General features: G+C 36.7%; 3 protein-coding genes across 4 annotated transcripts in view; 2 read left to right on the top strand and 1 right to left on the bottom strand.

The window, feature by feature from the left end:
• mettl8 (methyltransferase 8, methylcytidine) overlaps window positions 1-3,401 on the bottom strand; it is a 24,766-nt gene extending 21,365 nt beyond the window's left edge. Inside the window, exon 1 of the mRNA XM_049484556.1 lies at window positions 3,305-3,401. The gene's annotated coding sequence lies outside the window, so the exon portion shown is untranslated. The remainder of the gene's footprint in view (window positions 1-3,304) is intronic.
• Window positions 3,339-10,055, top strand: dcaf17 (ddb1 and cul4 associated factor 17). Of its 2 annotated transcripts, XM_007253506.4 has the most exons (14): window positions 3,339-3,524; window positions 5,038-5,141; window positions 5,254-5,344; window positions 5,462-5,598; window positions 5,706-5,784; window positions 6,264-6,350; window positions 6,467-6,574; window positions 6,693-6,798; window positions 7,078-7,220; window positions 8,645-8,754; window positions 8,934-9,021; window positions 9,188-9,271; window positions 9,521-9,679; window positions 9,802-10,055. In XM_007253506.4, exons 1-14 carry the CDS (start codon window positions 3,339-3,341, stop codon window positions 9,910-9,912), a joined length of 1,593 nt encoding a protein of 530 aa, XP_007253568.2. In that variant the 3' UTR covers window positions 9,913-10,055. The 2 variants fall into 2 exon arrangements, with proteins under 2 accessions (XP_007253568.2, XP_049340512.1); XM_049484555.1 differs by lacking the exon at window positions 6,264-6,350.
• Window positions 10,056-12,294: 2,239 nt separating this feature from the next.
• LOC103030267 (plasma membrane ascorbate-dependent reductase CYBRD1) lies at window positions 12,295-17,636 on the top strand. The gene is made up of 4 exons (XM_007253508.4): window positions 12,295-12,689; window positions 14,896-15,104; window positions 15,207-15,361; window positions 15,687-17,636. Exons 1-4 carry the CDS (start codon window positions 12,494-12,496, stop codon window positions 15,931-15,933), a joined length of 807 nt encoding a protein of 268 aa, XP_007253570.1. The 5' UTR covers window positions 12,295-12,493; the 3' UTR covers window positions 15,934-17,636.
• The last annotated feature ends 2,003 nt before the right edge of the window (window positions 17,637-19,639 follow it).

Here is a 19,639-nt window from a genome sequence, read left to right on the forward strand (position 1 = left end):
ACGGCGACATGCTTTGAAGGAAAGTGTCAGTGGACGCACACCGTTAAAACATGGGAACATCTAGAGTGCTGGATTAAGATGGATTTATGAATTAGTATAAAACAAACATACAAGTTACTGACAGATGTAGCGTTGCCTAAGTCTGAAAAAAAAAACACAGTCTCCCTAAAACAGGAAATTGGTTCTGAAAGTCAGGAACAATCCATGAACCACCAAGACACGGGTCTGCAATAAAGTTGAAGCTGCTGGATTACTAGCATCACTGGTTACAGTCAAGCAAGTTTAACATCACTGTGGATTAAGAGGCTACCGTCCAAAAAAGAAGCCCCTGCTCCAACAGTGACACCTTCAAGCTCTATTCTTTTTTCTTTAATTCTTTCAGGGTCGATTTCCCATATAGGGCTTTTTCTTTCAATTAAGATTTTCCATTAAGAAAGCTTTACAGTCCAAGACTAAATTAAATCTCTGTCTGGGAATCTGATCCTTAATCATCTAATTAAATGACCATATTTGCAATTATTACAGTAGTATAATAGCTAAGTCTATTCTCTATGACCTTTTTGTGTCTGTCTGCCCCAAGTTCTCTCCTTATTCCGCAACACATTCTTCCTTTTTTCCTCACCACAGTTGCCTCTGGCTCACTCAAATCGAGACTTGTACATCAGATTTCTTTGTTGCTCTGGTTGTGTCACGCTGACATTTGTTCAGGCCTTGGAGATTGTTTTCTAGTATATTGTTTATGTTTTTCAGGGAACTGAGATGTTCTGCTGAAGGCTGTTATCAACACGCTTTTGTGTGTTGGACAGAACTGACAATGAAGTAGAGGGCCCAGGTCACTAGAGTTTGAATTAAAGGACTACAAGCTATCAGAGTGACATATACATAACTTCTCCTCAGGGGTCCACACATGCCTGTTCTATGTGGCATAAACTTTCGTACTGGTCTATAGATTTTATTTTCCTTAGCCACTTTTAAGATTTTTTAAAAATAATTAATAACTCTAACTGCTCCTGGAGAAATGCACAGTGTTCAACTTCTTAAACTAATTTCTTTTTTTATTTTTGATTTTACAATCATTCAAGATGTCTTTTAAATTACACAACAAATAAGAAAGTCCTTGTTAATGTTTTTATGAATCGTGCTTAAAGTCCAGGGACATAAAATCATTAACTGGAGAGAAACAATTCTATTTAGATATAAGTTGACTTTAACAGTTCTGAAAGCTTTTTGAAATACAGACAAATAATATTAGAATCTCATTGGCATGGCATGTCTCAAGTGACTTTCCATTTAATATACAATTGATGTTCCAATTGACAGTCTGCCTCCGTAGAATATTTCTTTAAAATACAAGTGGAACTGTGGGTTTTTAGTGGCTGCCTCAAAACCGTGGATTATTTATCTGTTTTTCGAACAAGATATGCATCTTTAGTTCTCAGCTTCTTATCTGTGCATATCTGTGAAATGTGTCAAGTTTGTGTCAATATTTGTGTTATGTGGTTAATATTAATTCAAATTAACAACATTAATTTTATACTAAGAATGTTCATTTTTTAAGTATTTAATACAATTTATATGATGTTTTATTATGTTAATGTGTTTTCTGTTTGTGTTTTAACTAGGGGTGAGCAATATGGCCCTAAAATAATATCACAATATTTTAAGGTATTTTTACAGTAAGGATATTCTTAGCAAAATGACAAAAGCACTGACATTTTAAAATGAATTTCAAGAATATACTACTGCAACAGTTAGTAAAACATAATTAGTAATTAGTTTTAATATAAGAGTTTCATACATTCAGTAGATTTTTTATTTCTTTTATTGCATTGGATATGATATGACACACCCCTAATTTTAACCCTCAATGGCATGAATTATATTTGTGAGGAAAATATTTTTATAAAAGCATTGACTTCCCAGTGGATATATCCAATATAACGTTTTATTTTGACTTAAGATAACAAATCTTGTAACACTGATCATTTGAATCAGATGTTTTAGAGCAAGAATGCTCCTAAAACATGCAGGAGTGTTCTGCCTGCATAACGTTGCCCAAAGCAACAAATGAAAAAAAAAAAAAAAACGTTTTGTTAAGTTTACAACAAGCATATAGTAAGAATATAAACAGCAAAATATACTTCTTCGCATATTCTTGCACATATACATATTTATTTATTTACAACCCATTTGTACATTTCGTTGTAGTGAGTGTAGATATGCTTTGGAACGCAATATAATAATAAAAACGCAAAAAATAAATATGTAAGATATAAAAAGATATGGTATGGTATGGAGTAACTTAATAACATTCGGTTTGATGCCTGAGGGAAACACTATGCCATAGAGGGTATACTATGCCATATATACTATTTGGTGTTTTTAAGTTGGCTAATTTTATGTTTGCATAATAAATATGTCGCTTATGAGTGAAGACTGTGTGAAAAGTGTGAATATTAATACTGTACAAAGAGTCAGCGGCAGAGCTAGAGTTAAAATGAGGCGCAGTGCATTGTGGGATACTCCTCTCACAGAGTGATGTTTACACGCTGTATATGGAGTAAAATCGAGGGAGTGAGTCTCCTCATCTTCTTGTTCTCTGTAGCGACACTGTTTTACATTGGATTTCAGGCTTTTTTGGCGGATTTTACATCTGGTGGAAGGGAATTCTCAGAAAAAATGGCAGTGTTTTTTTATGGAAATCTCTAGCTAGATAGCTGTTAGCTGGGTTAACGTTACTTTATTTAAACTCATGCCCACACTTGCTTTGCTTCAGGTTAACTGGCTTGCTAACTAACGTTAACTGTGTCTGAGAGAAACTGAGGAAACACTGATCATAATCTGCAGACCTTAGCACTTAAAAATTGTCTTGACTGTACAAACATTACCGATAACTTAGTTAACTATAACTTAAATAACTAAGCTAGCTTGCCAACACGCTAACGCTGGCTAGCTACATTTGGATTTACAGTTAAACCAAGGCATAGGATAGGTTACACAACTATTTGATTCATATCACCAACATGACACGCCGATCTAAGTAGTTTACTGGCTAAAATAGCTTATTAACATTTACTACACCAAGATATGTTAGATAACCTAGCTAGCCTGTTGGCTACCTTATAAGTTAGCTCAGCAGACTTTTAAGATATCACTCAGGTTAGCTAATTAATCCCAGCTACTGAGGTGGACATTTTAGCGTTACATAGTTATCTAGCTAATGATCTGGCTTCACATAGACACAGCTGGTTTGTCCGCTAAAAAGAAACTATAAAAGCTAACGTTACCCCATCTGCCAACATACCTGCTGTACTGTACTTGGCTTGCCGGTCATCTCAATGGTGTCAACCTCATCCTCCATGTGTTTGGATCAGCGGTCTTCCTCCGGTCGCCCTCTAGCGACAAAACAACCAGTACAGAACGCCTGCACTGTTTTAGGCTGCAGGACAAGCGGTTTAACCTCCAATGACTTTGGTAAACTACACGCAGGAAACCTCAGGATCCTCAGGAACCTCATTCTCCAGGTATTTATCCCAATCTTTAAACTTTATCAATATTGACCTGGTTATCATATTGTTTATTAATTGGGGGTGGTCGATTTGGCCCTACCCAGCTGGCATTTCAACGTTGAATAAACGTTGAATCAACGTTGATAAACGTAGATGTTATGGTTTAATCAACGTTGAATTACATGATTACATGATTTTGAAAAGTGAATCAACGTTCATATAGCGACGTTGTTTCAACGTCATACATTCAACCTTTAATAAACCATAGCTCACTAAAATAAAAAAAATCCTATGGTTAACAAAGTGTTAACAATAAACTTACATCCCTGCAGTAAAACTAAGTTTAACGAAAGTTACCCAACACTACCAATCTGATTCAACATCTGATCTCAAAAACACTAAAAGAGTAAAACTTGAACATGGTGTTAAATTAAAAAGCAGTTACTGCAAATAGAAGTAAAACACTGTTTCATTCCACATCCATCGTTTTTAGAAATTATGGTGATGAAATGTAAAATGCTGATTCAAAAGGCAGAAGGTTGAGGACATTATGATGATTAAATGTATTAGCGCAACCAGTAAAAAAATAAATGTTGATGCAACGTTGTTTCAACGTTTAATCAATAACATACATTACTTTGTTTATATATCAACCACATTTCAACATTGAAGGTCAGTTGTGTGCCAGCTGTGTAAATTTACATCACGATATTTGAGGGTATTTTTGCTATAACAATATTCTTGGCAATATGACAAAACACTGAAAAAATATTTTATTAATTTCGTTAAGAAAATTATAGTACTACAACAAAGTAAGTATATCAGTTTAAACATTCAGTAGAAACAAGCTAAAAACATGTAAACTTTTGTCTATTTTATAACAAATAGTAATAACAATAATATGCAACCACAAATTATTAAAGTGTGGTCATAAGATAATTAAGTTGTGGGAATGAATTATATAGCCAGGATTTAATGATCTCATCCCCACAACTTAAGTCATCCCCATGACTTAATTATCTAACTCCCACACCTTAATAAGTTGTGGCCACACATTATTGTTATTTTTACATGATGTCACCCTAGAAAACAAGAAATATTCTGCACTTTTTTGTTACTTTATTAATTGAAACAATATCCGACCCTTGGTGAGTTATTCTTGTTTACAAAATACATACACTTTTTTTCATTTCTACTGAATGTTGATATACTTACATCAAATCAAACTTATTTTGTTGCAGTAGTATATTCTTGTTTTATTTTTTTTCTGTGTTTTTTATTATTAAGATGTGGGAACAAGATAATTAAGTTGTGGGGACAAATTATATGGCAAGGACTTAATTGTACTATTCCCACACCTTAGCAAGTATTGTACAAAAAGCTTTACGTAAATAATAGACTGTTTTTAAGACAGAATACTGCTATTGTGATTATATGCATATTTGTATTACAATATGCTTGTGTCACAATATATTGTCTATGATTCAATAAGGCACACCTTTGTTATTAATGCACTCTGCTGCTCTAGGATGGGACGGAATTCACCAAGGTATGGACAAAGTCATCCAAATCGCTCATCTCCTACGAAAGTGGAAGGATATACTTTGAGAATTACAGAAACTGCTACAGCAGGTAAACATACACAACCCAGAGGCATGATTTTTTTTTTTCTTTTTGCTGAATAAATTATAACTGCCCTTATTTGGAATTGTTAAGTCTGACTAAAACCCACACTAAATTTCAGCCTGACAGCTGAACCACAAGTCTTGTATGAGTTACCCAGAAGGTCCAAGGCTGAGAAGATTGAGGATTCCTTGTTATGTCAGTGTCCTCTTGTAAGTGTCCTCATGAAAATATAATAAATTATTTTTTTATATTTTTTACACTTACAGATGCATGATTGTATGAGGCATGGGTCTCTGTGGGGTGTCATTATGATCTCTTTATTACAGGAAAAGGTGCTCTCTCAGGCCTCACAGCAGAAGCCCTTCCTGCTGGCCTTAACAGCCAATAACTGGCTGTATTGTCTCTCTGCAGACACAGGAGAAACACTACAAAAAGTTTACCTCTCGTCTCATTTCAAATTTAGGTAATTCAGTTGTAAAACCTGCTATAAAACACACCTAATAAACTAATAACTATTTTAGAGTGGACTTTAAAAAAATGCTTTCTTTACCAACACTAATGTCTTAACAGATCTCTGGACTGGGATATCTCACAGGAAACATTTTATGTTAAATCTGTTCATCGCAAACAGACAGCAATAGCAAGACAGGTGAGATGTATCTATTTTTTTTAATGATTTGTGCTTTTTTTATTGTGTGCTCAGTGGACTCTTGCTGCTTTTAGACTCTTTGGCCCGTTTTCTGCGCTACAACTGAACACTCTCAGCTTTTAGGCTCTTTGGCCCGTTTTTTGCGCTACAACTGAACACTCTCTCCGCTTTTAGACTCTTTGGCCTGTTTTCTGCGCTACAACTGCGTACTCTCACTGCTTTTAGACCTTTTGGTCCGTTTTTTTCGCTACACCTGCGCACTCTCGCCGCTTTTAGACTCTGTGGCCCGTTTTCTGACATCTAGCGTTCAAACTTTGAATCTCACATTATAAAAACCTGCTGAAGAGGGTTAAAAACGAATTTATTTTTCATGGTGTCATAATGGCATCTATAGCTGAATTCCAAAGTTTTATAATCTTGTTTCATAATAATTGTCTAGACCCAGCAAAAAGGCTAAAAATGTTTTGTCTCTTTTTCAGGCTGGTACTGATAATGTCCTCATGCATTTAGCCATATTTACCGTCTTTCCTCTTCAAGTAGTTGGACTCTTGGAGATAAGCAAAAAAGTAAACCAAATTGCATTTTGCCATGTATATATTATTTTATTAGATTTTTTAATACTAATGTCTGATTGTATAGTTTATATATATATTATAGATATTGACTTTCATATTGTTTTTAGGTCTTTGGGAAGTCTGTGGTTGATGTGCTGCTGTCTCAGGGAGTCTTGGCAGTATCACACAGCTCAAAATGTGTAAAGCTGTACAGCTTGGAGTACATTGTGAAAAAAGTATGGTTCAATGTTTTGCAGTCTACACTGTATATGTCTTCATATAGCCAGTCATAAATGGAGGTAAACCTAAATCTGTAAATTCAAATTATAATCTTGTCAAAAACTATATTTGCAGTTCAGGACTACAGAGCTGGTCCTGGGACAGCAGTGTGATTTGTATGGTGCGAAGGGAACAGTTGGAGAAGTGCCATATGGCATTCCTGTCAACATTCAAATCAAAGGTGGGTCAGTCATTTCTTACCACTGGTCTTTGCAGAGTACATTGTACAAAGAGCCTCTAATAAACTTTAACATGTTGTATAAAAATGTACGTATGATAGAAAAGGGAAATATGTTTAACTGTGTTTTTTTCTTGTGATTGTGAGCGCCTGCTTTTGTAAATCTATACTAGTGATGGTAGTGTAGCTCTTTAACAAGAGTATGTCAGTGAATAAGCAGTGAATAATTAAAAATGATGAGTAACTCTTTACATTTTGACTTCCTTTTCACTCAACTTCTAGAGTGTCCTCCTGTACTGTTCGAGATGTCTTACTTGGACAACGGGATCCAAATTGGAGGCCATCCATGGCACTATATCTACACACCCAACCATAAGAAACACAAGGGGACTCATCACATCTGTTCAATCAGGGACGGTACCCTGGTAATTATTCACATGTGAAACTTGTATATTCTGTAATCTCTTTATAATAATTAGTTGGACTCTGAGTGGTCAAGCGGCCACTATGATCAGGAGATCGCAGTTCGAATCCTGTTTTTGTAGCCTGTCATCAGCTGCTGGAGCCCCGGGAGAGCACAATTGGCCCTGCTCTCTCTGGGTAGATGGCGCTCTTTCCCCACATCACTCCAAAGGGTGATGTCCGCAGTACAAGGTGTCTGTGAGCTGATGTATCGGAACTGAGTCGCTGCACTTTCCTCCGAATGCACTGTGATGCTACTCTGCAATGCTGCATGAGTAGCAGTTCAAAAAGAGGTAGTGGCTGACTTTACATGTGTCGGAGGAGGCTTGTGCTTGTCTTCACCTTCTTGGTGTGGGCTTTACTAGTGATGGGGGGAGTCGTAATGAGTGGGTTGGGTAATTGGCCATGTAAATTGTGGAGAAAATAGGAAAAAAATTAAATACAATTATTTAAAAAAATACAAATTTGAAAGGTGGTGCAAATCAAAATCTGGTATGATTAAAATAAGAGGTCTTGGTCTGGTTTGTCTGCAGTATGAAAGCCATTTTTGTAGATGTTTGGACATTCAAACCAGTTACAGTAAGCTGAAGCAAGCTATCATCAGAATTTAAACAATATCATATAGCAGTTTGAGGGTAAACACGTACATTTGTCATTTATATGTCTACTATAACTCTATATTAACCCTTATTTCATAAATAAAGTCAGGATTCAGCTCAACACCTGGAAAAGCAATTTGCCAAACTGGCAACACACTGGTTTTGCATGCACTTTCACAAACCAATTTATGTTGCCTATATAGGTGATGATGTGGGAAAGTTCTTTACTCACTAAAACTGCAGTATGGAAGAGAAACTAACAAGATCAACTGTATAAAATGTAACAAACATTTTTACAGGTGTAAAAAACCCTCAAATTCCTGAAAAGAACTGTGTGAAAGTTAGTGTTAACCATGTAAAAAAGTCCATAGTGCTTCTTGCAGATTCAAATAAACAGTTAATCTGTCTAATACATAAAAATATTTATTTTAAGATTATATAAAACATATCCATTGAAGCTTTGTACTATTGCAGCAGTGCAACCAGAAGGAATAAATAATAGAGAGCTCTCCAAGCATGTCACTACCAGTGGCAGGCAGGTGTGTTTGACAGTAATTGTGGAGAATTGTCTACAGGTACCACAGGCTCTGCAGAAGGCCCCAACTGTGAGTGCTGACAGAGATGGATAGAGCAGTCAGATCAAATGTGTTGATTAAAATAAAAATGAAAGCACTGAAGTATCTTATGATTTGTTGGAAAATTAAAAACATGGTTTTATTTCCCAACATCTGTTATTTATTAAAATGTGATAAACATATGTTCCACTCGGTCGGCTTCCTTTGAAACAGGCAAAGAATGGCGTGCAGGACATGAAATGTGACTCGCTGGAGGCAGATTGGATCTTTTTTCACCCTGATGATTCAGGAAGGATCATCCATGCTGGGCCTAGCACCATAAAGTGAGGCTCCTAAAAATATATTCCATATTGAATTACACACATATGCACATATACATATATTAACATGAAAGATTTGTAGTAGGGCAATAAATTAGATTATTATAGTGCAATTATATTTCTAAGTGATCGTTTTCTTTCAGTGTTCTATTATTAATATTTTGTTATGGTTTTCTCTAAAGTGTTCTCAAGATAATAGAAGGAAAAGAGGTTGACACGAACTATGAAGTGATCCATGATTTCTCCATCATTACTTCTCGAGACAGAAGTGTAAGTCATTCTTTACTGTCTGCTTAATTTCCGTAACAACACTTACCATTTTCACACCCACACTGACCATGAACAATGGACACCAACCGGACTTTACGGTACTTAATGATCTACTCTGTGCATGACAATTTATAAAATGTTAATTCTTTCTGCATATTTCATGCAGGCCACCTCAAAAGTGACAGTGACCTCCTCTGGTCGTACTGTTAAGAGAAGATTTCAGCAACTGGATGATGATCCTGAACAAGAGGTAATTGGGGGCCCCCCTTTTTTTATACATATAAACATGCAAAAAAAAAAAAGATATTTTTGCACACTAGTTAACAATAGTTTATTATTTAAAAAAAATCTTCAGATTTTTAAAGATTGTTTTTAATATTGCCTTTTTTCATATTTTTATTTATTTAGGCAATATAGCCTCATTTTGTCACCAAGGCCACTAGTACTGTGTCCTCTGACATTATGTGTATTATGTACTTATTTTCTCTGATATCTTTAGACATTTAAGATGGCTAAGTATGAAGATGAGCTTGATTTGTTGGCCATTGTGGATGTAAGTCCTACTGCAGAGGATGTGGGACAGGCTAGTGTTCGACTTTATGACAACAAAAGTGGAGGATTGATGAAGAGAATTACCCTTAATGAGCCATGGGATGTAGTGAGTAGATCATATTTTTTTTTTGTTTTTTAAGGTTTATTTATTTTATCTAAAAATAATTAAATTTATTTGTTTTTCTCCAGAGCAATTTTTCCCAAAAAAAGTTTCTTTCTTTCTTTCAGACCTACAGTCATGAAGTCTACCTTGACAGAGACACAGTTATTCACATTGAGCAAGAGAGGAATAACAGCTTCTGTTGCCATGTTTATAAGATGAACCGAAAGTCTAGTTGACCAGGCCACATGCCACTTTTTTAGATGTTACCTAGATCTTAGAAATTATTTTTGTATTTATTTTTATTTTCATTTTGCAGAATTTTAAAGACCACATGCCTTAATGTTTTATTAAAACTGAATTAAACGTTGAATTTCTGATAGTTTGTGTGAGTGGACAAATTATTCTCTTGGTCATACATTTCTGTCATGCTGGTTGCTGCTGGAGTAGTAACTGGTGGCCTCTTGTAACATGATAGCTTTAGCCTGGTTTGGGTCACTTTAACCCATCTCAAATATAAATGCAAGCACTTTAATATCGAAATGACTTAACATTTTGCTATTAAATGCATTGCCAATATTTACTTTCTTTTTTTTTTTTACATTGTCTTTGGTCATGGAGCATGTCATGATGCAAAAAGGACATACTGGCTGAAGCACTGCAGTCAAAAATGCAAGTGTTTAAAGGATAATTCTAAAGGTGTAGTAAAATATGATAACGAGTATGAACATTTGTCAAATAGCCCGTCTCCGTTTGATCCCAGCATTCTAAAATACAGTGCCTAAAGCCGATGCTCCCAATAGGCTCACAATTCAAGCGACAAGTTCATAGAGTCCATGCAAAGAAATCACTATTTTACAGTACAACTACTTCAGTACTGTAAGTACTAAAATGCTAAAATCTGTATCTACTGAAGTATTATTTTCTCCCAATTTCTTTTTAGCTGCATTTTTCAATGAGTTTAATACTTTTACTACGATATACATTGTTGTGCTCATTCCAAACCCAGATGCTCTGCACTGTGGGAATGGAAAATGAAAATAAAATAAAGGTTAATAAAATCTCATTTCAGCTACCCATCAAAGAGGAATTAAGGAACTGAAGACATACAATCTATACCGGGTATAGCTATATCTATACCGGGTGCTTAAAGGTTTGTACCAGTTCTTAGGGGGAGGATTTCACCCCTTACCCTTGTACTTAAAAAAAGAGGTAGGGGTCATACCTGTCAAGTCTCCCGTTTGGCCGGGAAACTACCGTATCTTACCTCTCTTTCCTGCTGTCCTCCCTTAATAGTATTGTCCCGTATTCTATTTTTATTTTTTATTTTTTTTAAATCATGCGCCTCGCCAAACTAAAATGTCACTAACCTTAAGGCCCTGTCCGACTGCGATTGCGTCTAAATATCCACTAAAGTACGTCCAAATTTATCAGAAAACACTGCGTCCACTGAGTGAACGCGCTGCGTCCAAAATATAGACGCAGTGCGTCCAAATTACGTCCATATTCCGTCTAAATTGAAGTTGGACGCCGACTTCCAAATTTGTACTTCGACGTCCACTTTTTGGACGTCGACTTCCAACTATATATGGTTGTTTTTTCTAGTGAATCATCATTTCTTCTTGAGCTACAAGAGAGAGCACATCTATTCTCTTCTACACAACCATGGACCACAGATTCCTTGCAGTGATTGTGCAGCAGCAGAACATACTCCTCCATGTGCTGGACCAGACCAGGAGGAGGAGGAGGCGGCAGCAGGAGAGGACTGTATGGGTCAGGCCTTGGATTGTACGCCGGGTGGAGTTTGGACTGTATGACCGGCTGATGGTAAAGCGATGGACGCCAGAAAAATATTTTTATGGACGTCGACGTCCACCTGTACGTGCCGTCCAAATATCCACTAAAATACATCCGTACTGCGTCTAAATATCCACTAAATTACGTCCATATTAGTCGCCGTCTATTCCAAAAATTTTGGGAGGTACCAAAACCACTTTTGCGTCTAAAGTGGACGGCAACGTCTAAACTACGTCCACTTGGACGGTGCCGTCCAAATATCCACTAAACTACGTCCAGATTGCGTCTAAATATCCACTAAACTGCGTCCACTGAAATTTGGACATACTTTAGTGGATATTTAGATGCAATCGCAGTGGGACAGGGCCTTTACAAGAACTGCCACCCAGGAGAGAGAAGGAATTCCTGCCAGAAAGTTTGTAAGTGGTTCACAGGTGGTTATTTTTTATTTCTTGCATCGTAAAATGTAAGGAATACTAAACCTGGAGGGCAGCTCAAAGCGGGCAGCAGAAAATTTCCCTTATTTTTAAATCCAAATCTTAACAGGTATGGTAGGGGTGCACAAGAAAAATGGGACTGGGCCTTGGTCTCTCTACTTTATACATGTCTGAACCGCACCCACTTTCCCGCCAAAAATACTCCCATCTCAAAAGCAGCTGTAGTTGTCGCTTTAGCAGGGAGGTTTGCTGGGCATAATATTGTTGCAGTTCCCCTTTAAATGTAGGACAGATGTCCGTGACGTCAGGTTTAGTATAGTGGACTGAATCTCAACACAAGGGTGTTTAGTATTGAGAGTTTTTTTAGTCTAGTATTTGTAGTGTGGTGTTATGTGATGATGAATCTCACCATTATGTCTTATTGCGTAATGATGGTAGATGTGGCAAGTTACAAAACGGAGACTGTGGAGTAAAAAAACAGAAGAAGTTTGTGTTGGAGGAGCTGCTTGAGACGGAGCCAGCCCCCTGAGTGACCTCTCGAAATTCCTGCAGAGAGAGTCTAGAGCTGTCTCTCAGTACTGAGGAAATGGAAGCAATGGAGAACTACAGGCTTTTCCTCTCTCTGCTGCTCCTCGCCCTCTCGCTGGGCTTCGTCTCGGTCGTGTTCGTCCTCAGATGGGTTTTACACTTCCGAGAGGGGCTCGGCTGGGACGGAGGAGCGGCGGAGTTTAACTGGCATCCGCTCCTGATTATCATCGGCTTCATTTTCCTTCAGGGAATCGGTAAGAAACTCGAGTTAAACTTAGTTTAACTGTTGAAATAGTGCTTTGTGTTCCGTATTTTATTATTGCAGTTATGTGTAGAAGTGTAGCTAAGAACTCTAGCGCTTGTTGTTGAGTTTCTCACTGTGTTGAATTACATTCCTAGTTTTTAAATCCAGTTGAGAAACAGCAGCTTTACCCAATTCAGGTCACATGATCTCTCATGGAAATCCTGAAGTAAAGGCGTCTGTTTGCCAAGATTAAACAGAATAGCTGCACAGAGCTGTTTAGATAATTAATTAAAGGAATCAGGAGTAAATGTCTCTAATAAAGTAAAAATAAATAATACCTCTATTCTTTATTTGCTTTGTTAAATAAGAACTCCGGTGTAAAATTAACTTTGGTGTAAGCTAAGAAAATATGATGAAAAATACTTAACTTTGTTGAATAGCCCACCTCTGCTTTATATAAGATTATCCAGGTTCAAACTAGCTCCACACCTCCTTGGTAGAATCCGGAGAGCTCTGACATTTAAAATGAAGCATTAATAACCTCAAAAGTGCACAAGAAGCTTATTAAAAGACACTGTTTACATCCTGTGCCTCTGTCATTGTACTGATAATAACATAAATAAGGCTTCATTGACTCTGCAGTAGACATATATACATAGAGTCTGCATAGCCTGCCATCAGGCTATGCAGACTCTATGTATATATGTGTCTGTCATTATCAGTATGATGATTATCAGTATGATGATGGCAGTGCACAGAGCTAAAAGCTAGCAGCATGGGATGCAAACAGTGTTTATTAATAAGTTTCTTTTTTTTACCATTGTTTACCATTTACATTTAATTTGATATAAAAGTTTCAGTATAGAATACATGTGATTTCTATTTATTTATTTACTTAGAAAAAATTGACCGTTGTTTTGGTTTGTATAACTCTGTTTAATCATGATTCTGACTGGTATATGCATGAAGTCACATACTGAAATGGTTTAATTTTACTGCAAGATGTTTTTTAGATGTCTGTCAAAGATTGTAAAAGGCACAGCCAAAATGTCAGTGTTTTTGCCAGTAAAGCTTCAGTCACTGAGCAATGAAGAACTTCCTTCCTGTTTCAAGCGTATTTCAGAGAACCAGACAGCCTGGGTTAGAAAGCTGAAAGCTAAATAATATGATAATCAGCAATACTGCCTTTTAGAATATTAAATGTATAGTTTAGTTATTTTCTTCAGTAGTCTTAGTTTAACAGTCCATAATCCACTGTCACATGTATAAGCAGCAGGGAATAATTTACCCATATTTATTGTCCAGTATTTTTTATGCTAAAGGTTTGCTTTCATTTACACGCCACTTAACCAAAATTCTCTCAGTTTAGAAAAAGTTCATTTTGTTTGTTTGGTGCAGACACTTTGATGTGGTTTGGAACACAGTATGACTTATAAACACAAAAATAAACCTCTCTACATGGATGGCTGAAATGTGGGACAGTTATTTTCAGTAGCCTTTCCATTTTTATCTTAAATGTCTGAATAAGGTCTACCCATGCCAATTTGCTAAATATTTGTGTATACAGAGATTAGCTTGGAGTCTGCCTATGTGCAATGTCTGTTAACAATGTAAGCCTAGCAACCTCCTATTGCAGTGATTTGCAGTTCTGGTCATGCTCTGATGTTCCCCGAATTTCAACACATCTTATTCAAATAATACACTAAGTAATGAGACTTCACTTGATACCACAAGGGTGTTTTACAGCAGGGAAAAACTACAACAAGCAGGGTAGTGGTGAAGAAATACGAAATTAAGTATTAAGAAATAATACACTAAACGAGTCACTGAAGAAACACTGAAGAGATTATTATTTTTCACAATTAATCACGGATCCTCACAGAAGAGTGATGGGGCTGCAGTTTTTAGAAGCGTTACAACGTATTTCTAGCTGAATATATGCTTTTTTGGAATGTTAGCAGACTGTTTAGAAAATATACTTGGGTTGGTCTATGGGAGGCGCCAGTAACCAAAGTAAGATGGATAAACACTTCAGAAATGAGTGTAATTTTAAAAGATAAAATGTCGGTATGTAAAATCGTGATTACTCCATGATTCGAATTACAGTTACATCTGAATTAATCGTAAAAATCACCCAGCACTAAAAGAAAGTATTATTTGATGAGTCCGACTAAATCAGAACACAAATCAAAGTGATTATGCTCTTTTTTTTCCAGCAATTGTTGTGTACAGGCTCCCATGGACGTGGAAGTGCAGTAAGCTGATGATGAAGTTCATTCATGCAGGCCTAAATGTGCTGGCCTTCATCCTGGCTGCTATTTCTCTGGTAGCGGTGTTTGACTTTCATAATACTCAGAACATTCCCAACATGTATAGTCTGCACAGCTGGGTGGGGCTAACTGCTGTCATATTGTACTCATTACAAGTAAGTATTTACAGAATTTACACACATTAATAAGTTCCAAATATAAATCAAACACTTATATATATTTGTTTTTTGTTTTTGTTTTTTGCTGCAATTGAACAGATCGTACTGGGCATTGCCATCTACCTCCTTCCTGTAAGCCCAGTACCTTTACGAGCTGCATTTATGCCTCTACATGTGTACAGCGGCCTATTCATCTTTACTAGTGTGATTGCTGCTGCTCTAATGGGCATTACTGAGAAGCTCATATTTGGCCTGTAAGTATGCTTACACACTGTGCTGATGAGTATTCCAGTATTACTGGTGCTTTGTGTCCTGCCACTGTGGCCACACTCAATAACACCATTCTGGTCAACCCGAAATTATGTCATCAGTAATGTTTAGGCACTTTATATGATCCATGTCATTAAAAACGTGTTATTAGTTATTATATGACTTATGGTTCTGATACAGATAGAACCATTATAGGAAAGACCTTGAGATGAACTCTTACTTGCAATATACAGTTTCTTTACCAATTTAAAAAAGGATTTAACTTTATCAACGCATTTAAAACGTTTTTCTTTTCCAATTGTCTCATAGGAAAGACCCAAAATATAAAGATTCTCCACCAGAAGCCACATTTGTGAATGTCCTTGGCTTGCTGATAAGTGTTTTTGGAGGCCTTATCCTCTGGATAGCCACTCGACCTTCGTGGAAGAGACCCAATGAGCAGCTCCTCCGCTCGCAGCTCAACAGTGAGCCTACACCATCAGGAATCAGTGCGAACACAGCAATGCCTGAGAGAACAGACGCAGAGACAGATAGTGGAAAAATGAGCAAAATGTAACATTCAAGATTAACAGTGTAATGGGGGACGGTTGAAATGAAAGGCGTCTATCTGCTGAATTTAAATAATTTAAAAGCAAGCTAGCAAAAACTAAAAAGAAAAGAACACGCACATGCTTTATGTTCATTCTCCAAAACCTTTTTTTTTTTGAACAGAAGATATTTATACCATACATACAAGATTTTAATGTTGTATTATTGTAATGCTAGTTTTTACATTTATTCGAAAAAATGGGGAAAAAAGGGATCATACAGTGGTCAGTGTATGTACAAAATGATCAAGCATAACATTATGATTATTTATGATAAATATTCATAAGACACTGTGTAGTTCTGTGATTGCTGATTGTAGTCCTTCTGTTTCTCTGCATGGTTTAATATCCTCCTTTCACCCTTTTATTTTTATGGTAACCACAGAGAGGTTTTATTTGGGTGGCGGGTCATTTCTCAGACACTGACGTGTGTTGTGCTGGTGAGCGGATCAGTTCAGCGGATCAGTACACCTCAGTGTCACTACCGGACTGAGAATAGTCCACCAGCAGCGTCCTGTGGGCACCGTCCTGTAACCACTAATGACTTCACGTCTACATAGTGGAGCAGGGTAGGTAGGAGTGTCTAATAGAGTGGACAGTAATTGGACACAGTTGTTTTCAATTTTCTTGTACCAACACAACACACAGTAACTAACCACCCCAATATCAGTGTCACTGCAGTGCTGAGAATTACCCAGCACCCAAGTAATAGTAATATCCTGACCATTGAAGAATAAGGGGAAAGGAACAGAAACAGAAGGACTACAGTCTGTAATTACAGATATACAAGGTGTCCAATAAGATCAGTGGCGTTTAAAAAAGATGGACAGTGGGTGTAGATGGACAAGGTGGTGGTAATAATGTTATTCTTGGTTAGTTTAAGCCCCTTGGACCAAAAATGAGTCACTTACTTTAGCCATTAACTTTAATAACAGCTACAGTCCTGTTAGGTAAGCATTACATCAGTCAGTTTTAGTGTGTAATCAGGTATCAGAAAATAAATGCATGTGACTCATTTTTTGTCTAGTGAGCTTATTTTCTCCACATGAATGCCTTTATGGCTAATTTTGTAACAATGCTTTGCCTTTATAGAGTTGATATTGTTTCTATCAAATCATTAACTTCCATACAGACTAAACACAATGAGTATCTATTATGAGTTTTGCCAGTATCTGCCAATTAAATTGCACTAATAGTATTTTACTGTAGTTAGTAATTATTTAACACTTTACACAATATATTCCAAAACTTACTTTTATAATAGCAAACTTTTTGGTAAAGATGTTTTGAGGCGTCATAGTGTTTACATTTTTGCTGGATGGTGTCATGTCTGTTAGAGATGTTATTGTTGTTGGTAAGAGGGGGAGGGGCTTTTGCACGAACAAGGTCTGAAAAAACTTGTGTGCAGCACAAGATGGGCAGCAGCTGTTCACTTCAGCAGGCAGGACTTACTGCTTACTTACTGTCATGGTAGATCCATGCTTTCAGATGCTGGATTGCTTATATGCTTTGCTCTGCAGATGAATGAAAACCATCTCAAATAAAGGGAATATATCCAGGCATGTAGTTCACTGAACATGTATTATTCCAACATACAAGAAAAGCATTATTTTCAATATTCTTTTGTTATATTTGTAATATTTTTCAAAGGTAAATAAAGTATTCTGCAGTATCTGTGTGACTCTCATCTTCTTTTCAGTTAAACTAGCTTTTATATCATGTTTTCGTTTTGTAGTGTAGCATTTTATCCATCAGTCTCATGTGCTTTTACCTACAGTACTCACTCTACATGACTATACTCGCTTTGTCGTACCTGCTTTGTTTTTTCTCTACCACAGCTTCCCTCCCAAATTTAGCAGGTGACATCGGACCGCTCAATGGATTCTTTTGTTTGCCCACTAATGTGTAAATTACAAGCTGCCATTGTGAGTTAAAAACATGGTCACTAATGATGCTAAGATATTTATACAAATGTCTAGTTTAAAATGAATGTGTCATTCTTTTGGGTAGAGTGACATTTCTCTGGCCAATCGGCTCACTTCAAGGTTTACGTCATGTTTAAGTCTTTAATGAAACCACAATCAAGCAGTAACTAGTTATCTAGTTCCAGGTATCAGGTACAAAATTTAGTAGCAGAGTAAATTTAGGCTTGAGTAGCAGAGTATAGTCAAGTTGAGTAGTTTAGGTACCATGCAAAAGAACTATTCGTCTTACCTTAGCATCACTTTTAACTCATTCCTCCAACCCAATTTTTAGAATTGTACTGGAGTTAAACTGTCCATACCATACATTACGCTGTATAACAATAAGTTATAAATAAGTGTATTTAACGTTTTTTATTCTTTAAACTGTAAAAGCCGCAGTGCTGACTGTCTTTTGTGGAAAAAAGGAAAGAAAATCGCTCGGCTAATGCCGTCTGACAGCCAGAACGCTAACCAGCCAGGCTAGGCTAAGTTAATGCTGAGCTAAAGCAAGCTACGCTAACCTAACCACAGTCCAGCCGGCTAGCTAAAACCAACACGACCCTGCAAAACAAGCAGAAATGCAAAAAAATTACGCAGCTTTCACCTGAAGACGACTCCACAAAGCAGGAGAGGAGAGTATTAGCGTTATTTCACGGTCCTAACGTTACCATCTTCGCTTATTCCCAATTTTGCTTTCAAGCTAACTTTCGTGGTGTTATTCTGTATAAACAATAACTTACACTGTTTTGCAGTTAAGTTTCAGTTCTGTTTCAGTTGTGGTGGAACTATTTTTTGGCGGAAGGCACAGTCCATATTAAAGCATATTCATTCTTAATTTCTTAAAGTTCTTTGAATTATTTTCTTTATTCATTTTGTAAAAAAAGGAACTGTTGTATAAAAGCAATAGAACACTCGATGTCGTGTATTATCACAAATAACATCACGGCTGTGATGATCTACGACGGAATCACATCCGTGATGTAATTCGTGATAACACACTCCCTCTCGTGTTCTGTTGCTTAAGTATATATATATGTGTTATTTTCAGTTAAATGCGCTCGGAGCTGAAGCTAGAGTTATAGGATGTAAATAGTGTTTTTTTAATAAGCTTCTTGGTATAAATGCCTCGTTTTAAATATCAGAGCTCTCCGGATTCTAGCAAGGAGGTGTGGAGCTAGTTTGAGCCTGGATAACGGTGGAAAAAGCGATGTATTGAGGCAAATTAAGCTCCGTTTCACCCAGTCTAAAGGGTGTTTGGACAAACTGTTAAAATTTCTGGATCTCAGAACTCTGTAGGAGAATGGAGGTGTGTTGTTCATCAAAGGTAAGTAATATTTATTATGTTTTACTACACCAGAAGTCCATTTACACTGGATTTCTCTTTTAATGTAATTTTCTGAGTCACTTATCTGTGTGCACAGACGATTGTAGCCAGACACTGCCAGTCCTGATCATTACCGCCCATTGCGCTGTTCACTGTTGGTGGTAATGTCTTCCATTACATATTACCGGAAGCATATTAAGTGCCTCCACCTAGCCCCTACTATCAAGCCATGCTCAAGATTTGTTCATTCACATTGTGTTGCTGTAAGCACACCTATGGAAGCCCATTTCCGCCACCTGAAGAAAAAAAAACGTAACTAAGTCATAATTATGAGATAAAAAGGTCATAATTATGAGATAGTAAGTCATAATTATGAGATAGAAAAGT

This window comes from Astyanax mexicanus, chromosome 11, assembly GCF_023375975.1.
Source record: "Astyanax mexicanus isolate ESR-SI-001 chromosome 11, AstMex3_surface, whole genome shotgun sequence".
NCBI lineage: Eukaryota > Metazoa > Chordata > Actinopteri > Characiformes > Acestrorhamphidae > Astyanax > Astyanax mexicanus.

Excerpts from the sequence above, each read along its gene's own strand:
- dcaf17 (XM_007253506.4), top strand. The coding sequence starts at position 3,339 with ATGGTGTCAACCTCATCCTCCATGTGTTTGGATCAGCGGTCTTCCTCC. Across the intron at positions 5,345-5,461 it reads TGTTATGTCAGTGTCCTCTT|GAAAAGGTGCTCTCTCAGGC; the intron begins GTAAGTGTCCTC and ends TCTTTATTACAG. Across the intron at positions 8,755-8,933 it reads GCTGGGCCTAGCACCATAAA|TGTTCTCAAGATAATAGAAG; the intron begins GTGAGGCTCCTA and ends TTTTCTCTAAAG.
- LOC103030267 (XM_007253508.4), top strand. The coding sequence starts at position 12,494 with ATGGAAGCAATGGAGAACTACAGGCTTTTCCTCTCTCTGCTGCTCCTC. Across the intron at positions 15,105-15,206 it reads TCATATTGTACTCATTACAA|ATCGTACTGGGCATTGCCAT; the intron begins GTAAGTATTTAC and ends GCAATTGAACAG. Across the intron at positions 15,362-15,686 it reads GAGAAGCTCATATTTGGCCT|GAAAGACCCAAAATATAAAG; the intron begins GTAAGTATGCTT and ends ATTGTCTCATAG.